This window comes from Kogia breviceps, chromosome 7 (assembly GCF_026419965.1).
Source record: "Kogia breviceps isolate mKogBre1 chromosome 7, mKogBre1 haplotype 1, whole genome shotgun sequence".
Classification (NCBI taxonomy): Eukaryota; Metazoa; Chordata; class Mammalia; order Artiodactyla; family Physeteridae; genus Kogia; species Kogia breviceps.
This window is the reverse complement of record NC_081316.1, coordinates 81,745,703-81,767,922: the sequence shown is the minus strand read 5'-3', so window position 1 is coordinate 81,767,922 and position 22,220 is coordinate 81,745,703. Positions and strand designations below refer to the sequence as shown.

The window sequence follows — 22,220 nt, the reverse complement described above, 5'->3', positions numbered from 1 at the left end:
CGGGGCCTCTCCTGCCAGCCCCCTGGCTGGACTCACACTGGTTTCTGCCTCATCAGCAAAGCGTGACAGACTCTTCCCTTCTTATTCTGAAGCCCACACCACACCATCTCCTCCCACAGGCCAGGGAGCGTGACTGGAGCCCTGGGCCGGAAACAAGGGAACATTGTCTCCTCCCTGAAGGCCAGAAGGAGGGTTGGACAGCTGCTCCCCATCCTCCTGGAGCCAGAAAGAAAGGGACAGCAGGAGGGATTCAGGCTAGCTAAAGGAAGAACTTCCAGGCTTTATGAGTGGGTGGGGAATTAGGGGATGGTGAATCTCTTCTGAGCTGACTGAAGTCTACCAGGTTATACTGAGGCCCAGAATGCCCAGCCCTGCGCTCAGAAATCAGTAGAGGGCAGAGAGGAGGGGCCAAGGCTGCTCACTGAGAAGCAGCTGAGGCAGTGGACCCGGTTTTTTTCCCTCTCCTGCCCCCAGGGAGGGCATGATCACACCACCCACTCACAGTACACAAGCCTGCCAGGCAGAGACCATTAACCCCATTTTACAGAAGGGGAAAGTGAGGCATAAAGCAGGGACGTGACTGATGCTAGGCCACACAAGGATCTGGATGGAGCCAGGGCTCAAACCCTGCTCTTCCAATGACAGACTCACCAGTTCTATCCCCTAAGGGGTAAGAGGGGATAGCGAGTGGGCCTGGAGAGATAGGAGGACTGGAGTGAGCAAAGGCTTGGAGGCTGGAGAGAGCCTCCATTGAGGGCAGGGAGAAACCTGTGTTATGGGCAGGTATGTCCCACCTCACACCCCCTAGGGGCAGCTGGGGTGGGGGGGCTGAGATCCCTGTCCCACGTGATCCTCAAGGATCACGTGGGATGGGGAGACAATGTGATGAGAGTAGACCAGGAGCCAATTCTGCAAAAACACCCACCTCCCCTCTGGGTCTCAATGCCTCTTCTTAGGAACAGGCCCCCAACCCCCAGTCTCCCCGAGTCCCTTGGTTCACCCCTGGTCTCTCCCTGAGAAGATAATTATAAGGGAAAAGCACCTGGGGATGGGGCCCCTGGCAGGAGCTGCCCCTGCTGTCACCTTCCACCACCCCCACATTGCAAAGACAACTGGCACTGGAGTTAGGGGCACCTGAGCTGCCCTACCAGGCTCTCAGAAAGAAGGTCAGGTCCAAAATGTCCCCTCTCCCCACTCCCTGCCTACTGACTCTGCAGCCTCTGTGAGAGACACCGGAGCCAGGACCGGGGAACTAGAGACAGCTGAGAGAAACAAAGAGAGAGAGAGAGAGAGAGAGTTTAGAGGGGCCATGAGAGCACTGAGAACCGGCAGTAACCAAAGTAGTCCGGGGGACCAGCGCCCCCATCCTGACCCAGAGAGACAGCCCTGCCTGTGGGGGCCAAAACCACTCCCAACCTCTCTCAAGGCCCCTCTCTGCTGAACTTCAGCAGCTCCTATCTGACCCTGCCCTCCCTTAGAGGTACCCATTCTAACTGGAGGAGGCTTTAGAAGATTTCAGGCCCAAAGTGTCCCAATTCCAACCCATGGACTCCCCACAAATCTGTGCAGCACAGCTGGAAGGAGATATAGGCACCACCTTGTCCACAACCCCTCTGATTTTACAGACGGGGAGGTTGAGTCACATAGAAAAGCCAGGGCTGCCAATGTACATTAGAGCCCTCTCCACTACTCCATACAGTAATGCCTTGTATCTCTCCAATTCTCCCAGGCCCAGGTTCAGACCCAGATTTTGATCTGACACACGAAAGCCACGTGAGTAATGGCAAACCCATGTCAGCTGTGGGCCCCTGAGCCCAAACATCCTACAAGGGGTTTGGCCAATAAGGCAGCAAGGCTCTTGAGAAAGTTCCACCACCCTCACATCTCCTTATGTATTGATAACAAAGAACCAGATAGGAATCTTTAAAACCAGTCCCTGAAAAACATCTAAAGGACCTGATTATAACCCTTTGTAATTATCACCCAGAATACCTTAGAGCAGATAAGAACCTCTGACATTAGCACCAGCAGAAGCCTGAAGCCTCTGGGGCCTGAGAAGACGGGAACCTTGTGTCAGTGACACTCTTAAAACTGCCTGGGCACTTCCAGAACCAGAGAATCTCCCTCAGACCTGGGCACCTGCCCAATGAGCACACTCGAGACTCCTGCATAAGTCACTGTCCCTGGCCCTCCTTCGGCCCCACCCCAAAGGCCCCCAACAAAGACTCACCACTTGCGGCTTGCTGCAGCACTTGCTGGCTGGAGCAGGCTCATCTGGAGCCCGGACTGTCTCAGGGGGCTTGGCCTCGGCAGAGGGCGGTGCAATCGGAGTCAAGCAGGGCATATCCACTGGCACTGGGGCAGGGACCTCACTGGAGTGGAGGGTCAGCATGTACTGCTTAGTGACGTCCTCAAGAGATGGTGCCTGCAACGTAGGGTGGGCTTGGGCAGGGAAGCCCATGGGCTCTGGTACAGCCACAGGAGGGCCAACGGAAGTCGGTGGCTCAGGCACCATGATAGGCGTGAAGGTGGAGGGCACACTGGCATGACGAACGTGTTTGGAGGAGGGTCGGGCCCGAGACAGGCTGCCAGCCTGGTCCTGATTGCCCTCCTCTCTCGGTAGCTCCTGATGACTGCTCCGAGCTGGGCGCTTCTTGGAACCACGGCGGATGAGCCGTGGGGACAGAACATCAGCTAGTTTTGGGTCAAGGTGGAAGTCACGGTGGGCAGTGGAGGAAGAAGCAGGTGGGGCCTCAGGTAGGGCCCTCTCAGACTGTGCCCGGCCCCTGGCAGGACTGGGCTTTTCTGGTTCTGCCCGCCGCTCTGTGAGGATAGGCTCACTGCTGGACGGAGGCAGCATGGGCTCAACCTCTCTGATGGGCTCCCCTCCAGGGCCCTCGAATCCAGGCCCAGCCAGCTCCCCGCGGCGGCTGGGGTCACTCAGAGATTTCTTCTTGGGGGCTTTGCCAGCAATCCTGTCATCCACCACACACCCTAAGGCACCAGGGCCCTGAACAATGCTCTGAATAACCTCTTGGTACCCCTTGCTCTCTTCACTGCCCACAGACCAGTCACTGTGGCCACTGGTCAAGCCCTCGTCCACAGCTGGGGCTGCCGGAAGCCCTGTCTTGGGGCTCAGCGAGCCCAGGAGGTTACTATCCACGGAGAACCCAGAGGGCTCCTCAGAGCTGGCAGCCCGGTGGCGCTGTGGAATTGGGTCACTCAGAGATCGGTAGGCCTCACCTGCCTCCCCATTGCTCAGTTCAGTCCCACCAGGGCCTGAAGGCGGGACTTTGCGTCTCCGGCGGAGGGCACCTGGTGTGGGAGGGGTATCAGAGGACACCAGGGCCCACCCTCCCAGACTGTCTTCAGCCCCAGGGCCATGGTGGTTGGTCTGGGCTGAGGATGAGGAAAGGGGCCGCCACACCCCTGTGGTACCCAGGCTGCAAAATGCTGAAACAGGAGGCTCAGGGTCTGCCCCAATGCCCTCATCTGTCAGACTAGACTCAGGGCCGGAGAGCTCTTCCTGGGACCGCTGCCCTGGGATCACATCTCCTGCCCAGTCAGGACTTCCAGGGAGGACATCACTTCCATCATCCTGTTGGGCACCCATGCGCTGGATCTTCTCAAAAACCTGACGGGCCTCTTGAACATACTGATCCTGGACGACGAGGGGCAGTGGATCCTCCTCGGCATCTGGGCCTGCCAGCAGGAGTTCAGATGAGCTGGGCTTCAGGGCACTGGTGCGGAGTAGGCGGCGGGCCATGGGCTTCTCAGAGCAGGTAAATGACTTTGCCCTTCGAAGGGTGGCCGTCAAGTCCTTCAGCGTGGGGCGGGTGCCAGGTGATGCTGGGGCTGGGGAGGGCGTGGGCTCAAGTTGCCCCACAGAGCCACCTGCTGATGGTGAATCTCTGCCATCTAAGGGGCCGCTCCCAAGGTCCTCATGTCGCCCACCAGGCTTTCGGACCCTCAGCTCCGAAAGGTCTGAACGCAGGAAACTGAGTAGTGTCAGGGTCTCTGAGGCAATATCTGGATTCGACAAGGACTTCCGTTGCCGGCTCTTGTCCAGCTCCAATCCTCCATCCCTCAACGCTCTTGTGGTGCCCACAGATCCCTTGGTGCGGGTTCGAGCCTGGGGCCTTAGAAGCCCTTCTCCAGCTCCAAAGCTAGGGGAGCGATACACGCCCCAGCTCCCAGAGCCCCGGCTAGCCCACAGGTCCTCATCTTTGAGAGTCTCTGTGCTGGAATAACGGCTGCTACCGCGGGAGCCTGCTGGGCTCGCCAGGTACGTGGGAAAGCTCACCTTGGCCACGCGGAAAGTTCCCCCCACAGTGTCTGACAAAGGCCGAAGTCCTTCTTGGGGACCTGGTACACAAGGAGGAGAGCCAGTACCCCACTCCTGGGGTCCTTCCTCGCTAGGGGCTCTTGGAGATGTTGGGGGATCGGGGCTCCTGGCTCCCCTTGCCGAGTCCATGCTGCCCAGATTTAACCCATAACTGTCCGGCCTACAGTCCTTATCCAAGAGGGAGCTTCTAGGCCTGGGCCCCGGCCTCCCTCCCCAGCAGTGGCCGCCCTCACCGTCTTGGTCCTCGTCACTACCTGAGGAGTGGCCGCCGTGGTAGGCCGGACTCTGCGCCCCGGCCTGCGGCGGCGGCGCACCCTCCTCTTCCTCCTCGCTGGAGCTGGCAGTCCGACTGCTGCTGACAGGATAGGAGGAAACGATGGAGGAGGAGGAGGAGCGGGAGGCCCGGGCCCAGGCCTGCGGTTGGGAGAAGCTATGCCAAGAATGTAAACCATCCGCCGGACGCTGCGCTCGCTCCAGTTGCTGCTGCTGCTGCCGCCGCCTCCTCCCCTCGGTCCCTGGGCCCGGCAGCGGCCGCGCCGAACGCAGGCCCGCCAGGGGGAAGCACGTCCGAGGAGGTGGAGTCGGTGGCTGCCGGGGTTCCCGGGTCGTGGGCTCCCACGCGGCACCGTCGGGGCTGGGCGTCCCCGAAGCCTCAGAGTCGGCACTGGGCCGCCTGGATCCAGGGCCACCGAAGAGCTTGCGCATCTCGGTGACGCTGGGCCAGGCCCCACGCGCGGCTCCCTCCGCCGCTTCTTCCGCGGCCCCGGGGGAAACGCCCCCGTCTCGGGCCCCAGTGGCGTTGTCGTCCAGATGCTGCGCGTCGAAGCGCCTGGAAAGCTGGCGCACCGACGGCGAGAGACTACGGAGCGGGCGCGGCTGCGCGGGGGCGGCCGGGGGCCCAGACGCCAGCTTGGACACGCGCCGGGAGGGCTGGCCCGGGACGTCCGAGACCGGCCGGCACGAGGCGCGGCGCCGCAGGCCGGAGGTGTCTGTTGCCTCCTCCCTCGGCCCTGGCCCGCCGCTCCAGCGCTCCAGCAGCTTGAACGAGACGCTGCGATAAAGCTGGGGCCGGGGCGTCCCGTCCGCCATGGTGGCGGCACTCACTCTGGGGGGGCTGGCCTCGGGGAGCCGCGGCCAACCCCCCCTGCGCCCCCGCCCCAAAGGAGCGCAGCGATTGGGGTCCGAAGGCCTGGGTCTCGCAGCCGCAGTGCGAGGCGGTTAGCGAGGAAAGGGTGCAGGGTCCGGAGCACAGGTTTATCTGCTGCGGCTCAAGTTTCTGCGCCCGCGGGCCGCTTCGGCTCCATCCCGCGCGACCCCTCCCGCCTCAGAGTCGACTCCCGGGCCCAGCTCCCGCCTCGCCCGGTGCGACCCGGAGCATCGCGGCCCGACCCGGTACTGGCTGGATCCCAGCGCCCCGTTCCTCGGCTCTGCGCCCGCCCGCCAGCCGGCCTGCCTGCCTCCCCTCGCGCTCCCGCTCCGGCTCCCGCTTCCTCCCTCTAGGCTGCCTGCTCCTCGCTCCCTTTTGTTGCAAATAAACTTTGTGGTGGAGGAAAGGGGGTGGGGGGCGGGGCCTCGCGCCCAAAAGAGGGGGTGGGCTCCCGGCGCGCTCTAGTCTGGGAATCGGGAGGGGGAGGGGAGGGAATCGGGGAGGAGCGGAAGGAGAAATAAGACTGCTTGAGCACAGGCCGACTGAAGCGACCCTCCAGATGAGCCCCTCGGGAGCTCAGCGGGCAGAGCTGCCCCCCATCCCCCCAGCACTCGCTGCAACACGCAAATTCTGAGTGTGGTCGGCTCCGCAGGCGTACAGTCGGGGTGGCGCGTCCTCTGCATTCGGGCGGAAACGCCTCCTGCCCAAGGGACCCCAACATGGCAACCTCGGACCCACAAACTCGTACACATCACCGACTCTCAGGTACAAGCAGAAACACTCTCCCAGCCGAGAGACTCGCCTCCAGGGGGAGCGGTGCGCGCCGCAGACCAACCCGGGCGTTTTCAGCTCCCTGTCCCGCCCCTTCACCCCGCCCAAGCCACGCCTCCTGCCAGGTCCTTCTCTGCGAATCCCGCTGTAACTGCGACCGGGTCCAGCCCCTGGCGCCCCCAAACGCCCCGCCCCTCCCACCTCTGCGGCCAATCCAGCTCTGACTGACCCCCACCCTCCCCAAGCCGCTCCACGGGCCCCCACCCTTTGTGACCACGCCCCCACGTTTCCAGCCGCGCGCCTTGTACCCCTCCTCCTCCCTCTCCATCTCTCTGTGGTACGCGGCTCTAGCGCCGTCTACCGGCCGGATTCGCCCACCCCCGTGGAGACTGGGACTACTAAAGCTGCACCGGGCACAAAAACAAACAAACCCGGAGAGTTGGGAAGACTTCACTTCCTTTACTTCCTTCTAGTCGTTAACTAGTCGCTTCAAGAGCTGTTTCAAACCTATTCCCTTCGCAAAATGCACTGCCCTTCCTTCGACTTCACACACAAAAGGCGCTTTGACGGGAACGCCCTCGATTTACCACTGCCAGACCTGCACTCCTACCTGACTCCCATCCGCCCTCCTGTCAGGCAAGGTGTGGGTGGCTTCTACTGCTTCACACGACCCTTGGAGGTAGATCTTATTGCCCCTTCTCTGTGGGTCATGAAGAAGAACTTTGACCAGTGTCAAAGTCAGGAAATGGCAGCTCCTGGTATGACTCAAATTCAGATTTCAGGAGCTTCAAACACCATGCTCCTCCAGACAGCCTGTGCTGGTTCCAGATCCCTGATGAGCCCCCAGCAGTATCCTCCTCCTCCCTGGGCCTGGGATCAGCCTCCCCAGGAACAGCGGACACTCATGTTACCCTTAGCCCAAGAGGACTGTGGCTGGGCCCCATTAGCTAGGAGGCCCTGGGAGCAGGAGGCCCCAGTCCAGATGAACAGGCAGGGCTGGGCGTAGGGCAGGAAGGTAGACACTAGGGATTGCCTGACTACCGCATGAGACACGCAGGACTCAGCAAGAACCCCAGGGTCCTGCTTGCTGCTTCCCTTGGGTTGTGGGAAATAACTAGGGAGAAAGCTCTTCCTCTTTGAGTTGAGACCAGCCTCCAATAAGTCCCTCAACTCAACCTTATCTCCTCTCTGTTTCAAAGGGCCCAGCGTATCGCTCACTCTTCAATGGGAAATTGATAACAAGGAAGAGAGCTCTGTCTGGCCTATTGCCTCTCTGCCCTTTCCTTGCTGTGTGACCTTGGGTAAATCCCTGCACTTCCCTGGGCCTCAGCTGCCTCATCTGAAAAGTATGGAGTGGGTTTAAGTTTCCCCAAGGGTGCCTCTCTCTGACTCTATTTGAAATCAGACTCTTGTCTCTTCTAGGTTGTTTTGGTATGATGGGGGGACCCTCATCCTGGAAATCACTGCTCCCCTCCAATAATAATAATGGCCCCTGCCACCTGAAATTTGTAATTTTCCAAGCTCTGTCACACCTGGTCATTTTCTGTCTTCACGTCACTTCTGGGATAAAGGATAGAGGTTTTTATTCCCAAATCACAGATGGGAAAGCTGATGGAGAGGAGCAGAGATTCAGGTCACAGGCCCCCAGCGCCCTGCAGCTTGGCCTTGAGGTGGGCTAGTTGGGGCCTTTGGACCAGGAATCCCCTTGGTGGGGAGGGAGGGTGTTTAAGGACCTACGCTGGGCCTCCACCCAATGGGAAGCTCACCCAATTGGAGAATGGCTTGGCTGCTTACAGTACTTCATGAGTGCTCCCCCCACCAGCCCCTTCTGATTCAGGAGGAGACAAAGTCATCTTCCAGGCACAGAGAGGGCCTGGGTGTTTTTTTTTTTTTTTTTTTTTTTTTTTGCGGTATGCGGGCCTCTCACTGTTGTGGCCTCTCCCGTTGCGGAGCACAGGCTCCGGACGCACAGGCTCAGCGGCCATGGCTCACGGGCTTAGTTGCTCCGCGGCATGTGGGATCTTCCCGGAACAGGGCACGAACCCGCGTCTCCTGCATCGGCAGGCGGATTCTCAACCACTGCGCCACCAGGGAAGCCCGTCCTGGGTGTTTTTAAGCCTCAGAATATTCATCTAGAAGGGGTCTGGAAGCACTGGGTGCCAGGGCGGAGAGCAACACTAAGCCGGGCCCAATGCAGGCACCCTCACAGGTGTGACAGGTGACCCTCAGCAAGTTGCTCTTTTCCTTTGGGCCTCAGGCTCCTCACCTATGAAAGGGGAATGAAAACAATAACCCATCTACCCAGTGAGTTGTGGTGAGCCAGCAATATCAGGGCTGTAGAATCCCTTGGGGAAATGAAGATAGGAAGATTGTGATGGTCACAGTCAAGGCCAATGATGGGCCTCAGGCACTTAAGAGGGAGAAAGATGAGGAGTGAGAGGACTCCAAGAAGCAATGAGCTCTGGACAGGAGCTGTCTTAGGGGGAGTCTGGCTCCTAACTCCATTCCAAAGTCAAATAGAATTGACCCGAGATTGTCCCCTTTCCTGTATAATTAGGCCTCAAGTGCACAGAATTGGATTATTTGTAACCTTTTGTTCATGACACATTCTTACCAGTCATTTAATTGATTCCCATCAAAAAACAAAACAACTAGGGCCTTTACAATGTTCTACATCTCATTATATAGTTCTCCCACCACTCATTCTCCTGCTGCTATCTCACTACCCACGATAACCATCACCTCCTGTGTTCAGCATTCCCTTGCTTTCCTTTTTATATAGTTTTATTGCATCTGTGTATTCCTTCAAAGTATATATTTTCATTCTAGTTATTTAAAACTTTATAAAAAGGGCATCTTGCTGTGTATACTTTTTTGGGATTTCTTTGTACTTAATATACTGCTAAGATTTATCCACTTTGCATGTCGGTATAGTGCATTCTGGCTATGTGTTAACGTTCCAATGTGTGAATATAGCACAGTGTATTCATCCACTCTCTCATGGATGGGCATTTGGGTGGTTCCAGCTGTTCGTGCTTGTGAACAGTGCAGCTCAGCGTTGTGCATGACTTCACGTGCACATGCGCAGAAGTGCTGGAGCAACAGCTATGATGTTGTTCAATGTTGGAGAAGCAATGTCAAGCTGGGGTCAAATAACTCTTCTATGTTTTTTGATGATGTGTTTCCTTTTCTGTGAAGTGCCTGTTTGTGTCTCCTGCCCATTCTTCTCTTGGGTTATAATACTCTTTTGTACTTTATGAAAATTATGCCCTAACTTTTCCACGCTCCATACCTCTGGGGGCATAGGGAGGGCTGGTAGTCTTAACGTTATTTTACAGGTAAGGAAACAGAGGCTCGGAGAAGTGAAGGGGGCTTGTTCAAAGTCAGAGTCAGAAACAGCCTTTCTGCACTGAGGCCCAAAGACCTCAGCTAAGAAACCTTCTCTTCACCTCAAGCTGGGTCAAGGCTCCCCTGGCCCTCAGCCTCTATTGGTCCCTGACCATTCCAGGAGCTTTTTGTCTCCTTAGTGACACCTTCCTTGTCCTCTGGCCCTCTTTATGTTCTTCTGAGCTCTCCTGCCTGGTTGTAATAATCCAGATATGTATGTGTTTATTTCATTATTGCCATCCTCCATCAGACTAGGAGCTTACTGAGGGCAGGGACCCAATGCTCAGCATGATGCTTAGCATACAGTAGGTGCTCAATAAATGTTGTTTGCTGGATGAACTGTTTCCTTGTCTGCACCCCCAGCCCTTGCATTCTTTCTGAGGGTAGGGCTGGGTCTGAGCTGGAGGGAGGAGCCAGCAGCATCCTTGCTAGGACAGATCCAGTGCCCCTGGGCTTTTCCTGCATGGCATGGAAGTCTCCTGAGACAAACCCTGGTTCCTGACTCTCTGGGTCCCCCATCTTGGCCCTGCCCCTCTGACTCCCTGTCCTCAACCTCCAGCAGCCAACACTCATGGGTTTCCTGTCTTGGAAGCTCCTTCCCTGGGCCTGGCCTCCTTTGGAATCTTCCTCTCTCTCAGAATCTCCACTTCCTCCCCTCCAGCTGCTCCTTGACTCACCTACCTCCACTGCACCATCATGCCAACATCATTCCAAAACCCCAGGCTTTGACCCTCTACGTCTCTGGCTCCTCCTTCTCCCCAGCACCCTGATGCTAGAGTTCCCAGGACTCTATCCAGGCCCTCTCTTCTCACTCTCTTCCTCAGGAAGCCCGTCCATTCCCTCAGCTTCAAGCCAAAAGTGGGATGACCACTCCCCAGGCTTTGCCACTCTTCTAAGAAGCCTTCCTGGTGTCTCCAGACCCTGTTGACTCCAAGCTCCTACTTAGGTGGAGGCCTCAGCCTCCCGCACCAGGCTGGACCTTGTCCCTCTCCCAGTCCATGACACTGCCTGGCCTACACCGAGGTCCACCATCTCAGTAGGCATACTGAGTAAAGGGATTAGTTTTGGCTGTGGGTAACAAAGGCCTGAAAAACTGGTGGCTTAAAAAAGATAGACATTTATTTCTCTCTCATGCAAAAGTCTGGATTTAGGTGACCCCAAACTGGAATGGTCAGAAACGCAAGCTGCTTCTCATGTTCCAAGATGGTGCTCCAGCTGTGATGTCACAATGTAAGCAACAAGAAGGGAAGGGAGGCCAGACACCACCTGTCTCTTAAAGTCATTCCCTCCTCCCATATTAAACTGCCTCAGGGCATTTGGCTTATATCCCATGGACCAGGAGTAATTTATCTAGCCATACCTAGCTGCAAGAGAGGCTAGGAAATGAAGTTTTCATCCTAGGAGACTGTGCCTAACTAAAAGAGAACTGACATTGTGGTTGGCACAACTTTCTAGGGGTCCCCAGTTACTAGGACTGGGTGGGGCAGGTGGGCACTTGGAAGTCAGGTGAAGAAAGGAAAGGGGAGGGAAGGGAGGGTGAAGCAGGGGAGGATCTAGTATTTGGGTTAGAGAAAGGCTGTGTGACCTTGGTAAGGCAGTTCCCACACCTGGGTCTCAGCTTCCCCATTATAAGGTATTATATGGATTAAATGAGAAAATGAGTATACCACATGTTACATGGTTTCCGGAATCCACACAGCCCAGCCAATGGCCACTACTGTCCTTGTGCCTCCCCAGTGCTTCCCTGGCCGGCAGCCTTTTCCTCTCTAGCCCTGCTAACTCTCCAGCTTCACATCAGGCCACAGCCCCAACGATCCTTCCTCTGGCAGCCTCCATGCCTTTGTTTGTGCTGTTCCCTGCACCAGGGAACACGCTTACCCTTTTTCCTTCAGTGTAATAACATCTATCCTTTAAGACCCAGCTGCACCGCTCCTTCGCCCAGGAAGTCTTCCTCAACCCCTTTGGTCCCTCCTGCCCCTCACCATACTCCACCCCTGTCTGTGTCGTCTCTGTCCCCATGCCAGCAAGCAGACCTGCCCAGAGTAAGCCCCCCCCCCCCCGCTGCCCTGCCCCTCCATCACTGAGAGTGCTCTGGGTTAAAGTGAGAAGGGAGAAGGGTGGTGGGGAAGAGGAAAAGAACAAAAGGAGGGGGAAGGGAAGGAGGAATTCAAGCCCCCTAAATGGTGCTTGGAATCCCTCCCTGGTCCTGGCATGTAATAAATGATTTTTCCTTCTTAGAGGAACAGATGGGGCTCATGGATTATGGCTCTTATTCTCAAAAAGTGTGCTGAATTTTTTTTTCTTAAAAGACTAGCTGCCTCCTAGCTAAAGGAGAAAGAAAAACCCTTGCAATCCCCCCTGCTTAAAGCTCCTTGCTTAGAAACCTCCTATGCCTATTCCTAGAGACAGGCCCTAGAACAACTTGTGTGAGCAAAAGGAGAAACCATTATAACAGTAACATGCATTGCATGCCTACTATGTTCCAGGCATTGTTCTAAGTGCTTTGCACATATTAGTTAATTTAATCCTCACAACAACTTTACAAAATAGGTACCATTATTACTCCCACTTTACAGTTATGGAAGTTAAGGTATGAAGAAGTTAAATAACTTCCCCAGAGTAACACAGCTAGTAAATGATAGACCCAGGATACACACCCAGGTGATCTGGCTCTGGGGTCTGAACCCTTTAGCTATTCTGCCTTGCAAGGGAAGCTGGGAATGGAATTTACCTGTGGCCCACAATTTCCACTCTTGGAAAAGTAACCAAGGGGTCACAGTCCTTGGCATCCTGCTGGGACAGTCATCCGGGACTTAGGACTCGCTGCCGTGCTCAGCCTGCGCCGTTGGCGGAGGCCCTCTGCCTTCTGCTCCCCCATCTCTTACTCCCCCGTGACAGGCAGCTGAAGAGCCTGGTCTGAGATGCAAGATGGGTAACACCTGGACTGCTTGGCACAGCATTGCACTATATGGGGACTCAGAACCAGTCTCTGTCTTCTGATGTCCCCACACATCTATCTCACTGTGACCCAAAGAATCAAATTGCCTTCTGTGCAAATTGTCAGCCTCTCCAGCAAGGACACTTTCAATGGATTCCCAAGATGGGTTGGGGCCTGGTTTTCCCCCTTCCTCCACCAGCTGCAAGCATACCTCGGACATTACTGTGGAGTTTAACTCCTGCAGAGCCCTTCTCTAAAGGTCCCCTTGGCTGAACAGCCTTGACGATTAGGCAGGGCTAAAAGAAAAATACTGAAGAAGTTGTACAGTCCTTCCCCTCCCTGCCTTGTTCCTCTGCCCTTTCCTCTCTCTGCTCTAACCTTCTAAGGTGGAAGACTCCCTTTGCCATGGCTGGTTCTGCCAGTACTGGGTCTGTGTGGCATACTAGCAGCCATGGGCTGGCCAGATTGTTCCACAGGAGGAAAACTGAGATCTGGGAGGAGGGAATAAGGAATGGAGGAGTAGTGAGCGGGGATGGGGCGGGAGTGCGTGGAGATGAGGACAAGGAGCAGAGAGGATGAGGAGCGGCAGAGGAGTACCAAATGAATGAATGGAACATAGCACATCCCCCAGAGATCTCATATTCATCCCTCAAAACCCAGCTCAAATGGCCCTTCCCAGAAGCTCTCACTTCCCCCTCCCATCTTCTCTTACTCCCTTTACTGGTGACTCCAAAGTATGCAGCATACTCCTCAGTTACAGTACATGTCATACTATATTTCTGTGAGCAGCTTAACTCTCTCCCCAACTCTCCATGGCTTCTTGAGACTTTCTGGAGAACCAGGCCCAGGCTTGTCTCTCTCTGTACCCACAGGGCCTGGTTCAGAAAAGGGGCTTAAAAAATAGTTGTTGGTGAAGTTTTGGGGTCTGTTGGGGGTCTCACTCTATGCCCAGCTGAGCTAAGCTCTAATTCTCTGCATGGTTTGGGGCTGGTGGAGCTTCTGGTGCCCCAAGCACAGTGGCAAACACAATGGTTGCCCAGACCCCACGTGTCCTGCCTCGGTGGACTCAGCGACCCTGTCGCTGCCACTTGGCTGTGAGTTTCTGTAGCAGCTCATGTGGTCGCTGGCGGAACTTCTTCTGGGTGAAGTAGAAGAGGATGGGGTCCAGCACACTGTTGACACTGGCAAAGGGCCGCGTACCCTTGTAGGCAGCCGCGAAGGCCTCCAGCACAGGGCAGGGGAGGCCAGGCGTAGAGCGCACCGCCAGGTAGGCTGTCTTGGTGATGTGGAAAGGCAGGAAGCTGATGGCAAAGGCAGCTGCCACCACCACAGCCATGCGGGCTGCCTTGCCACGCCGCTCCTGGGCCACAGGCCCTGCTGGGCCGTCCTGGCGGCACAGACGACGGGCCAGGCAGCAGTAGCAGGCCAGCAGGGCAACAAAGGGCAGCAGGAAGCCGATGACTGTGAGGGCCATGCCATAGGGCATGTAGTGGGTGGCCAGGGCAGGTGGGCTCAGGTCATAGCAGACCGTGCGGTTACGCTGGATGCCTGTGGCAGCAAAGAGGGCTGTGGGCAGGCACTGGGTCATCACGGCCAGCCATACAGCCCCACACACTAGCCAGGCAGCCCGGCGGCCCCCACGCTTGTGCCAGGGGGCCAGAGGGTGGCAGATGCCTAGGTAACGCTGGAAGCTGATGCAGGTAAGAAAGAGGATGCTGCCGTGTAGGTTGGCATAGAAGAGGAAGCGGACCAGGCGGCAGGCGAGGTCTCCGAAGGGCCAGTGGTCACCTTGAGCATAGTTGTAGATGAGCAGGGGCAGGGAGCAGGCATACAGCAGGTCCGCCAGGGCCAAGTTCAGGGTGTACACGGCTGTGCGGGTCAGGGCCTGGCGGGATGTGCAAATCTGGGCAATGACGCAGGCGTTCAGTGGCAGGCCGGCTACCAGCACCATCGAGTACACAGGTGGCAGCAGTAGCCGCTTGAAGTTCTCTTGGTAGACGCAGGTGGTGGGCGGCAAGCCCAGGGCCTGGCCTGTGTCATTGTCCCATTCCATGGCTGTTCAACTGGACTTCCTACATCCAGAGATGCTGGGGAAGCAACATACAATCTGTCAGTGGCCATACTCATTGACCACCCAGTAGGCCCCTGTCCCTCTTTGGGCCTTGATCTCCCCACCTGAACCATCTCTGATACTCACCACCCCACGGAAGCCCTCCACAGCCCTCACTTTAAGGAAACCTGGAATACAATAAAGCTCAAGCTTGGGAGAAATCCAATTCACTTTCTTGCTGTAATATTCATTTCCTACCAACCTTCTTGGTGAATTTCTATTCATCCTTCAAAACCCTAGTCAAATGTCTCCTCTGTAAGAGAAGACTGACAGACTTTGGTTTGAATCCCAACTCTGCTACTTACTAGCTATGTGAACTTGAGCGAGTGATATGATGTACCTTATCTGAGTCTCAGTTTTCCCATCTGAAAATTGGGGGAATTATGCACCCACCTCTCAGGATGTCATGAGGTTAGAGGCACTAAATCATGCTACGCAGGGCTTCCCTGGGCTCCCTGGAGTTTGGAGATTGTGGTCATGGTGGGCCTGCTTGTCTATCTCTTCCCCACAGACTGCGAAGCTCCTGAGAAGAAGTACCACATCTGGTGCCTCTCTGTGTCTGAGAGCCCAAACTGGGGGCCAGGGCAGGGAAGGCCCTGGTAATTAATTAATCAGCATGAGCAGAATGTCCACACTTCTGAGCTAAGGACAGTGCCCATCACCTCAGCCTGGACTCCACTTTCCAAAGCCATGGTCATTCTTTTGGCTACAGTCTTCCTATCTGTAAAATGGGGGAAGGAGGTAATTTAGGAGTTCCCTAAATCCTTCCACGGGACTTTTGGCTCCAAAGGCGTGTCTGGCTGAGCCACTGGGACCACAGCGCCCCCTGGTGGCAAGAGTGAAAACCGCTTCCCCCGAAGGCGAATGGCTGAGGGACCAACCAACTCCACAGCTACTTTACAGAGAGGGAAATCCAGGCACACTGAGGGGCACTGACCGCTCAATCTTAGTGAGTTAGAAGCAGAGACAGAACCAGAACCCAACTGACTGACTAAGAGGAGGCAACTTAGTGTGACCCATGGACATGAAGTATAGAGGTTATAAATCTAGCTTCAGAGCTAGGCAGGGCAGGTTCAAATGCTGGCTCCCCTATTTCTATGCTGTTCTGCAAAGGGGAGGTTGCTTGCCTTTTCTGGGCCTGTGTCTTTATCAGTAAAACTGTCGTAGACCTGATATTCAGTAGGTGCTTAATAAATGCCATGCCATGCCATTGTATCTTACACCTTATCTGTTCACTCATCCCTTCAAGCTAAGTTTTTGGGGAGCCAGCAGCTCAAATGCCTCAAGAGTTTCCCTGGTGGGATCAGTCTGACTTATTGATACTCACCTCCCAACTGGCATTTCCATATTTACTGGTGTCCAGAGAGAATTCACAACTTAAATCCAATGGTCCTGTAAGGGAAAGCCATTGGGATAGTGAGTCAAATCACCCCCTCTCCCTATTTTACAGATGGGAAAAACTGAGGCCCAGAAAAAAACATGAAGTCCTGCAAATGCACTCAGAAGGTGACAGAGGGTTGAAGCTGAGTATGAGGGCTCTGGTCCAGATGCCCATGTTCAAATCCCAGCTCTGCCACATGTAAGCTGTGAGACCTTAGGCCCATTACTGAACCCCCGTGCTCGGCTTCCACATCTATAAAAGGGGATAATATAGTACCTGCCTCATAGGGTTGTTGTGAGGATCAGTGCCTAGCACAGGGCAAGGTGAGCTATTCGTTTTTTCTTTTTTTTAATTGGAGTATAGTTGATTTACAATGTTGTGTTAGTTTCAGGGGTACAGCAAAGCGAATCAGTTGTACATATACATATATCCACTCTTTTTTTAGATTCTATTCCCATATAGGCCATTACAGAGTATTGAGTAGAGTTCCCTGTGCTATACAGTAGGTTCTTATTAGTTATCTATTTTACATATAGTAGTGTGTATATGTCAATCCCAATCTCCCAATTTATTCCTCCCCCACCCCTTACCCCATGGTACAAGGTGAGCTATTCTTAATGTGAATATACCTGCTAAATAAAGTTATGAGATTTTAAAAAGTTAATTAGAGCAAAACATAACTCCTCAAACTAATTTCTCCCAACTTAAAATTTGATTCTGATGAAAATGTTTTACCCAGATTCGGGGCAACTGCAAAATGATGATGTTTGGATTCTCTAGTCTGTAACCCACATGCTACATCACCTTTAATTATCAAAGATTCTTCCTGGGGCTACAGTCCATGTGCTAGGAGTGCTGGGCACCCAGCTAAGCAGTTAAGCATGAGGTAGAGGCCAGCGGAGGAAGCACGGCAGTCCCCCCATTGTCACCAAGAAGACAAGATTAGTACAGGCAAGAGAAAGTTCATTCATTCATCTCTTCATTTGTTTGTTCCAGCCATTCTTTCATTCATGCATTCATTCTTTGTTTTCACATGCCAGACATTTAATGGGTACTTACTGCTTGCTCACTGCATGTGGCACAGTGTACAGATGTAGATGTAAATAGATACATATACAGATATATGCATACACATACACATACACATATTCATATACATATGCTAGTCTGAGGAGGGAGACCAGTGTGAGCCACAGGATGGAAGAAACTTTTCAGAGGAGGATGAAGAATGGAGCAAGTCCCTGGTGGTTGAGGAAGATTTCCATGGATGGAGAGGGGTGTGAGGCCCCCTGGGGTGTCCCCAGGTGGGGAGGAAGAGGGTGCAGGCAGGGCCTGAGAGGAGAGCAGCACGCTAGGACAGAAGGTTATGGTGAGGAGGGAGAGCAGGTAGAAGGAACTGTGCTACGCCTCCCCTCTTTGGGGAGGTCTGTCGCCCTTGGACACCACCCCGATAGAGGGCCCTCTGCCTCAGGTGACTGCAGTTTCCAGGTGTTTTCTGCCTCGCACTCACTGGCGAGAGTGGTCCTCTCGGAAGGAGGCAGGGGCTGCTCTAGGGGATCCAGGCAAGCCTTCAGGTCTGCTCCAGGAAAGGTCACACTGGCTTCCTGATCCACCCGCCTTCTGAGGACCTAGGAGTGGTGAGTTGTTCTCCCACTTCCCGGCAAGAGCTGGTCCCAGGGAGGGCTCGCGTGGTCCCTGCCTCTGGGCAGCAGCTGACGTTGACTCCTTCGAGTTCTCACACCTGTCACCCACTCCTGGGCCCTGGGCCCCGGAGCAGCTCAGACCCCAGCCTCTCCCTGGGCTCCAGCTGCTCTGCCTGCGGTGGAGGGCTTTCCAGCAGGTGTGGCTCTGACTACATCCTTCCCTGTATCCCTCTGCCCTTTGAAGAAAAGCTCAAACTCTTGTCCTGACAGTCAAGCTCCCTGCCGAACCCTCCAGCCTCATCTGAAGTACCCCAGATGAGGTACTTCACTCTGCCCCTTCCTCTGTTGCCACACTGTTCTCAAGACACCGAGACTGCCACACGGCCATTCATAGCCAGAGATCCAGACTTCCTCTTGGGCTTCCCCATTTTTTTTTTGCGGTACGCGGGCCCCTCACTGCTGTGGCCTCTCCTGTTGCGGAGCACAGGCTCCCGATGCGCAGGCCCAGCGGCCATGGCTCACGGGCCCAGTCGCTCCGCGGCATGTGGGATCTTCCCGGACCGGGGCACAAACCCGTGTCCCCTGCATCGGCAGGCGGACTCTCAACCACTGCGCCGCCAGGGAAGCCCGAGCTTCCCCATTTTTGCTGTTCCTGTCACACAAAATGCCATTTAACCCATTTCTGTTTGTCAAAACCCTAAGTGTCCATCAAGCTCCAGATCTAATCTTACTTCTGTCTTTTCTGATCCCCCAGTTGGGTGGAGTCCCTTCCTCTCTGCCCACCCCCCAAATCAGTGGACCTCCTTTAGGTCAGTGCTGGACCCAGCCTGCCTGCCCCCCTCTCCTCCCCACTCTGGCCCACGGCCCCCGAGATGTGCCAACACTTACATGAAGCCTCCTGTCCCTGAAGCACCTTGGCGGCCCCAAGTGTGTTGGATCAAGGGGAGGCCAGACATGCCCTGAGCCCAGGCTGTAACACCTCTGACAGGGCAGCTTCCTCTGTTTCCCAGCAGGGCTGTCTCGGATTGAAATAGTCCCTGTGGGGGCCTCCCCCTCCCCATCACACTCAACATCAAAGCCTGGCGGAAACTGAATCTAAGGAGTGAGGAGTCCGAGAAAAGATATCCTTCCTGGAAACTTCCCCACCCCAGCAGAAGAAAGCGGGTGATGAGAAGGCAGAGAGAGGTGGCGGAGGACCAGAGGCTCCTGGTCTAAGGCCAGCTCCACAGGCCCAGCAGCTTCCTTTCTCCTTCCTGGAAAACTCCCCACCCCAGCAGAAGAAAGAGGGTGATGAGGAGGCAGAGAGAGGAGAGGCTGCTGGCCTAAGGCCAGCCCCACAGACCCAGCAGCTTCCTTTCTCATCAGCCCTCTCTCAGTCTACCCATCTGTCAAATGGGTAGTTTGGTGATTAAAGAACTGTTGGTCTCTGTTTAGCTATAATACCCAGAGCCGTTTTCCTAGTCACTCCTCCATCCATCCCTCCTTTCTTCATCCACTCAATAGCTCGTTCACCGACCTGTCCATCCCTCTCTGTGGCAATCCACTTATGCACTCACTTATTCAGCCACCTTCTCCCTCCCTTCTTCTCTCTCTCCTTTTTTTCCACAAGCCCGATCTTCCCACATTTCCCCATTTAGCAGTCACTGTTCCCTTGGACACTGCAGGCCCAGAGCTCCCTGGGAGTAAGGGGCGTGGGTTGTGGGGATAGAGGTGATGCCTGAGAACTCACCTGGGTGCATTCTCCCTGCCTGTGCCAAGCCCTTCCCAGGCCCCTCCTCACCACCGAACCAGGACTCAGAGCTGTTAGGACAACCAGAGGAGGAGATGTGGCTCCTTGCTGTCCCAAGGGGAACAGCTCCAGTGGTGGAGATGGTATTCAGGGAGTGACCTGGAGGAGGTGGGCTTTCATTTGGAGTAGCTGAGGCAAATAGGGACAGAATGGTACAGGAAAAGATCACTGCCCAGGGAGTTTGAGGCCTAGGTTCTTGTTCTACCTTGGTACCTACTCACTTTGTGACTCTGGACAAGCCCCTTCCCCTCTCTGAGCCTCCTCAGGACAATGTGGTCATACTGGCCACCAGTATGTTGTGAGGGTGACCTGCCAAAGGGAGGGAGGGCTCTTTTTACCTTGTAAGGTATAAGCACCAATCTCACCCCCAAACTCATTTTACAGGCAAGGGGATTGAGGAACCGAGGCGGGAAAATTCAGGTTTGAACTGCTGGTAAGCACTTGGTCAGTTGTGCATGGATTGATCACCTACTGCTTATTCAAGTCTGTGCTAGGTGGTAGCTTGTGCCTGCTGAGAGTGTGGACCTCCTGGTCTGATTTGCGCTGTGCTAGGGCTCAGGAGGGCAAGGAGGCCTGGGCTTCAGCCCAGCAGCCAGTTCTCTGCTGGGTTCCCAGGACAACCTCCTGTGGTCACCCCCCCCCCCAGGATGTCTGTCCCAAGAATGGGAGCAGGTCCGAGGACTTGCTGAAGAGGTCAGCCCCAGCGTAGGGCTTGGGTCTCCGTTCCTGCCATCTGGATGGGACCCTGAAGGGAGAGCTCAGGTCTTAGGGGTCATGGGTACACCTGGAAGGGCTCCTGGAGAAGTCATGTCTGCTGCTGGGCTTTAAAGGGCTGGGGTGACTTGGACACATAAAAAGAATGAAGAGGGCATCCCAGGCAGGAGGCACAGAGGTCGGGAATGAATCTACCCTGTGCGAGAAATGAAGAATAAATATTGCAGCCAGAGCATGGGATGAGTTGTGCGAAGAGGGGACAAGATGGGAAGCCTGACGGGGGTGGCCTGTCATAAAACCTCAAGCAGAGCCCAGGTGCCACTGCTTTGCTCCCAAGCCTGCCAGGGCTCCCAGCCCAGCCTCAGCCTTCCCTGCCAGGCTTTCCAGCCCCTGGACCTATCACATGCTCTTTCCTCTGCCTGGGATGCTCTCCCTCACCTTCTCTAAATAATCTCACTTATCCTTCCTTGTAGTTTTCTAATCTGTAAAATGAGAGTGATCATTGGTACCCTACTACATAGGCTGTTGTAAGAATGAACTGAAACCATGTATGTGAGCGGCCCTGGCACACAATAAATATTTTGTTGTTGTTGTTGTTTGCCGCACCACACGGCTTGCGGGATCAGGGATTGAACCCGGGCCCTTAGGCAGTGAAAGTGCAGAGTCCTAACCACTAGACGATCAGGGAATTCCCAGACATTTGTTAACTGAATGAATCAATTCCAGGCCCAGCTTTGGGCTCCCTCAGTCCGCCCCAATCTCCACTGATTTCTGAGTCCTCAGCACCAGGTGTCATTCATTTAAGTACCTTCCCTGTGCCGGATGTTTTATCTGCAGTTCTGGGCTGGTAGTGGTTGAGATTATTCTCTCCATTTTATCAAGGAAGGAAGGCTAGTGAGTTTCCCAAGGTGTGCACGACTGGTGGCATTTCAACAAGGTCTTCCTCACTCTACAGCCACCTTTCCCATTGTTGCCCCAAAGTCCATGCTTAGATGGTCAAGCCAGAGAATTCCCCGGGGAGTGTCTTCCCTGCACTCAGGGCCTTTGGCCATGAGATGGCGCCAGGAGATTGCCCAGGATGGCCAGCCTCGCGCCTTCAGACCCCAGCCCTAAGATGAGGGCTGGGAGCAGGTCTCCACACCGCAGGGTCCTCCCCTCTGTGGCTGGCACTGAGCAACCTCAGGGATGGGTTCCCAACCTCAGTTCCTCCTGACCCACTCCAGAGCCTTTCTCCCATTTATGCCTGGATAAACTCAAGCCTTGTTCTCAGATCCCTCACCTGGGCTCTCAGGAGCCACTGGGGACATTGGCAGGGTGCAGGGCCAGTGCTGAGCCCTATCTGGCTGAGGAAGAGTCCTGGGGAGTGTCTCCCTGACACCAAGCTTTCACAGTCCATCTCCACTCCAGGCACACCTTCAGTGGAAACACTGAAATCCCTTACCCCACAGAGAGGACAACCTCTGCCATTTCCTTTTTTCAATTCAGGCAACAGCGCATAGGGTTGGTTTCTGCCTATAGCAGAAGCAATTAAGTTTAGACGTAAGGAAGAACTGATAGGGGTTGAAGCTCCTTGGGCTGCTTGGATCCTGTGGTCTCAGCATACCCCTTTAGATGACTCTGCAGCCTTACCCCATCCCAAAACCCACCCCAAGGCCCTCTTATCTGGAAGGGATGAGGAGGCCTGGCTACCAGAGGCAGGAGCTGGAAGTCTGAGTCATCGCCTGCCAGCTAGCCAGGAACCAGCTCAGACCAGGCTGGCCATGGGAAGAGACCTCCTAACCTTGGCCTGCCTGCCTTCTGGGTAACAAGACCTGGAAACCCCCTTGCTTCTAAGCTTAGCAGCAAGGGCACAGGATGACAGAGATCAAGACCCAGCTTCCTTCCTCTGAGGAGTCACACAGTCTGGGATCCATCACCAACTTGCTGTGTGATCCAGGGTGAGCCACCTACCCTCTCTGAGCCTGAGGTGCCACCAGATAAATGGATAGATTCCTG

At 55.1% G+C, this 22,220-nt stretch overlaps 2 protein-coding genes across 8 annotated transcripts in view; both read right to left on the bottom strand.

Moving 5' to 3' along the window:
• Positions 1 to 5,554, bottom strand: part of ARHGEF17 (Rho guanine nucleotide exchange factor 17) — a 57,556-nt gene extending 52,002 nt beyond the window's left edge. The window contains exon 1 of one of the 2 annotated variants that reach the window (XR_010841433.1): positions 2,231 to 5,526. Coding sequence is in view for 1 of the 2 variants with exons in the window: in XM_059069668.2 (XP_058925651.1) it covers positions 2,231 to 5,434 (3,204 nt within the window). In the remaining variant the exon portion in view is untranslated. Of the gene's footprint in view, positions 1 to 2,230 lie in introns of both variants that reach the window. The other variant, XM_059069668.2, reaches the window with a different exon arrangement.
• A 5,193-nt stretch (positions 5,555 to 10,747) lies between these two features.
• Positions 10,748 to 22,220, bottom strand: part of P2RY6 (pyrimidinergic receptor P2Y6) — a 37,437-nt gene continuing 25,964 nt past the window's right edge. For 4 of the 6 annotated variants that reach the window (XM_067038856.1, XM_067038855.1, XM_067038852.1 and 1 more), the window contains 2 exons: positions 16,026 to 16,090; positions 10,748 to 14,675 (listed from right to left, as the gene is read on the bottom strand). In XM_067038856.1, coding sequence (XP_066894957.1) covers positions 13,655 to 14,641 — 987 coding nt within the window. In that variant the 5' untranslated portion in view covers positions 14,642 to 14,675; positions 16,026 to 16,090 and the 3' untranslated portion in view covers positions 10,748 to 13,654. The remainder of the gene's footprint in view (positions 14,676 to 16,025; positions 16,091 to 22,220) is intronic. The other 2 variants (XM_067038857.1, XM_067038858.1) reach the window with 1 other exon arrangement.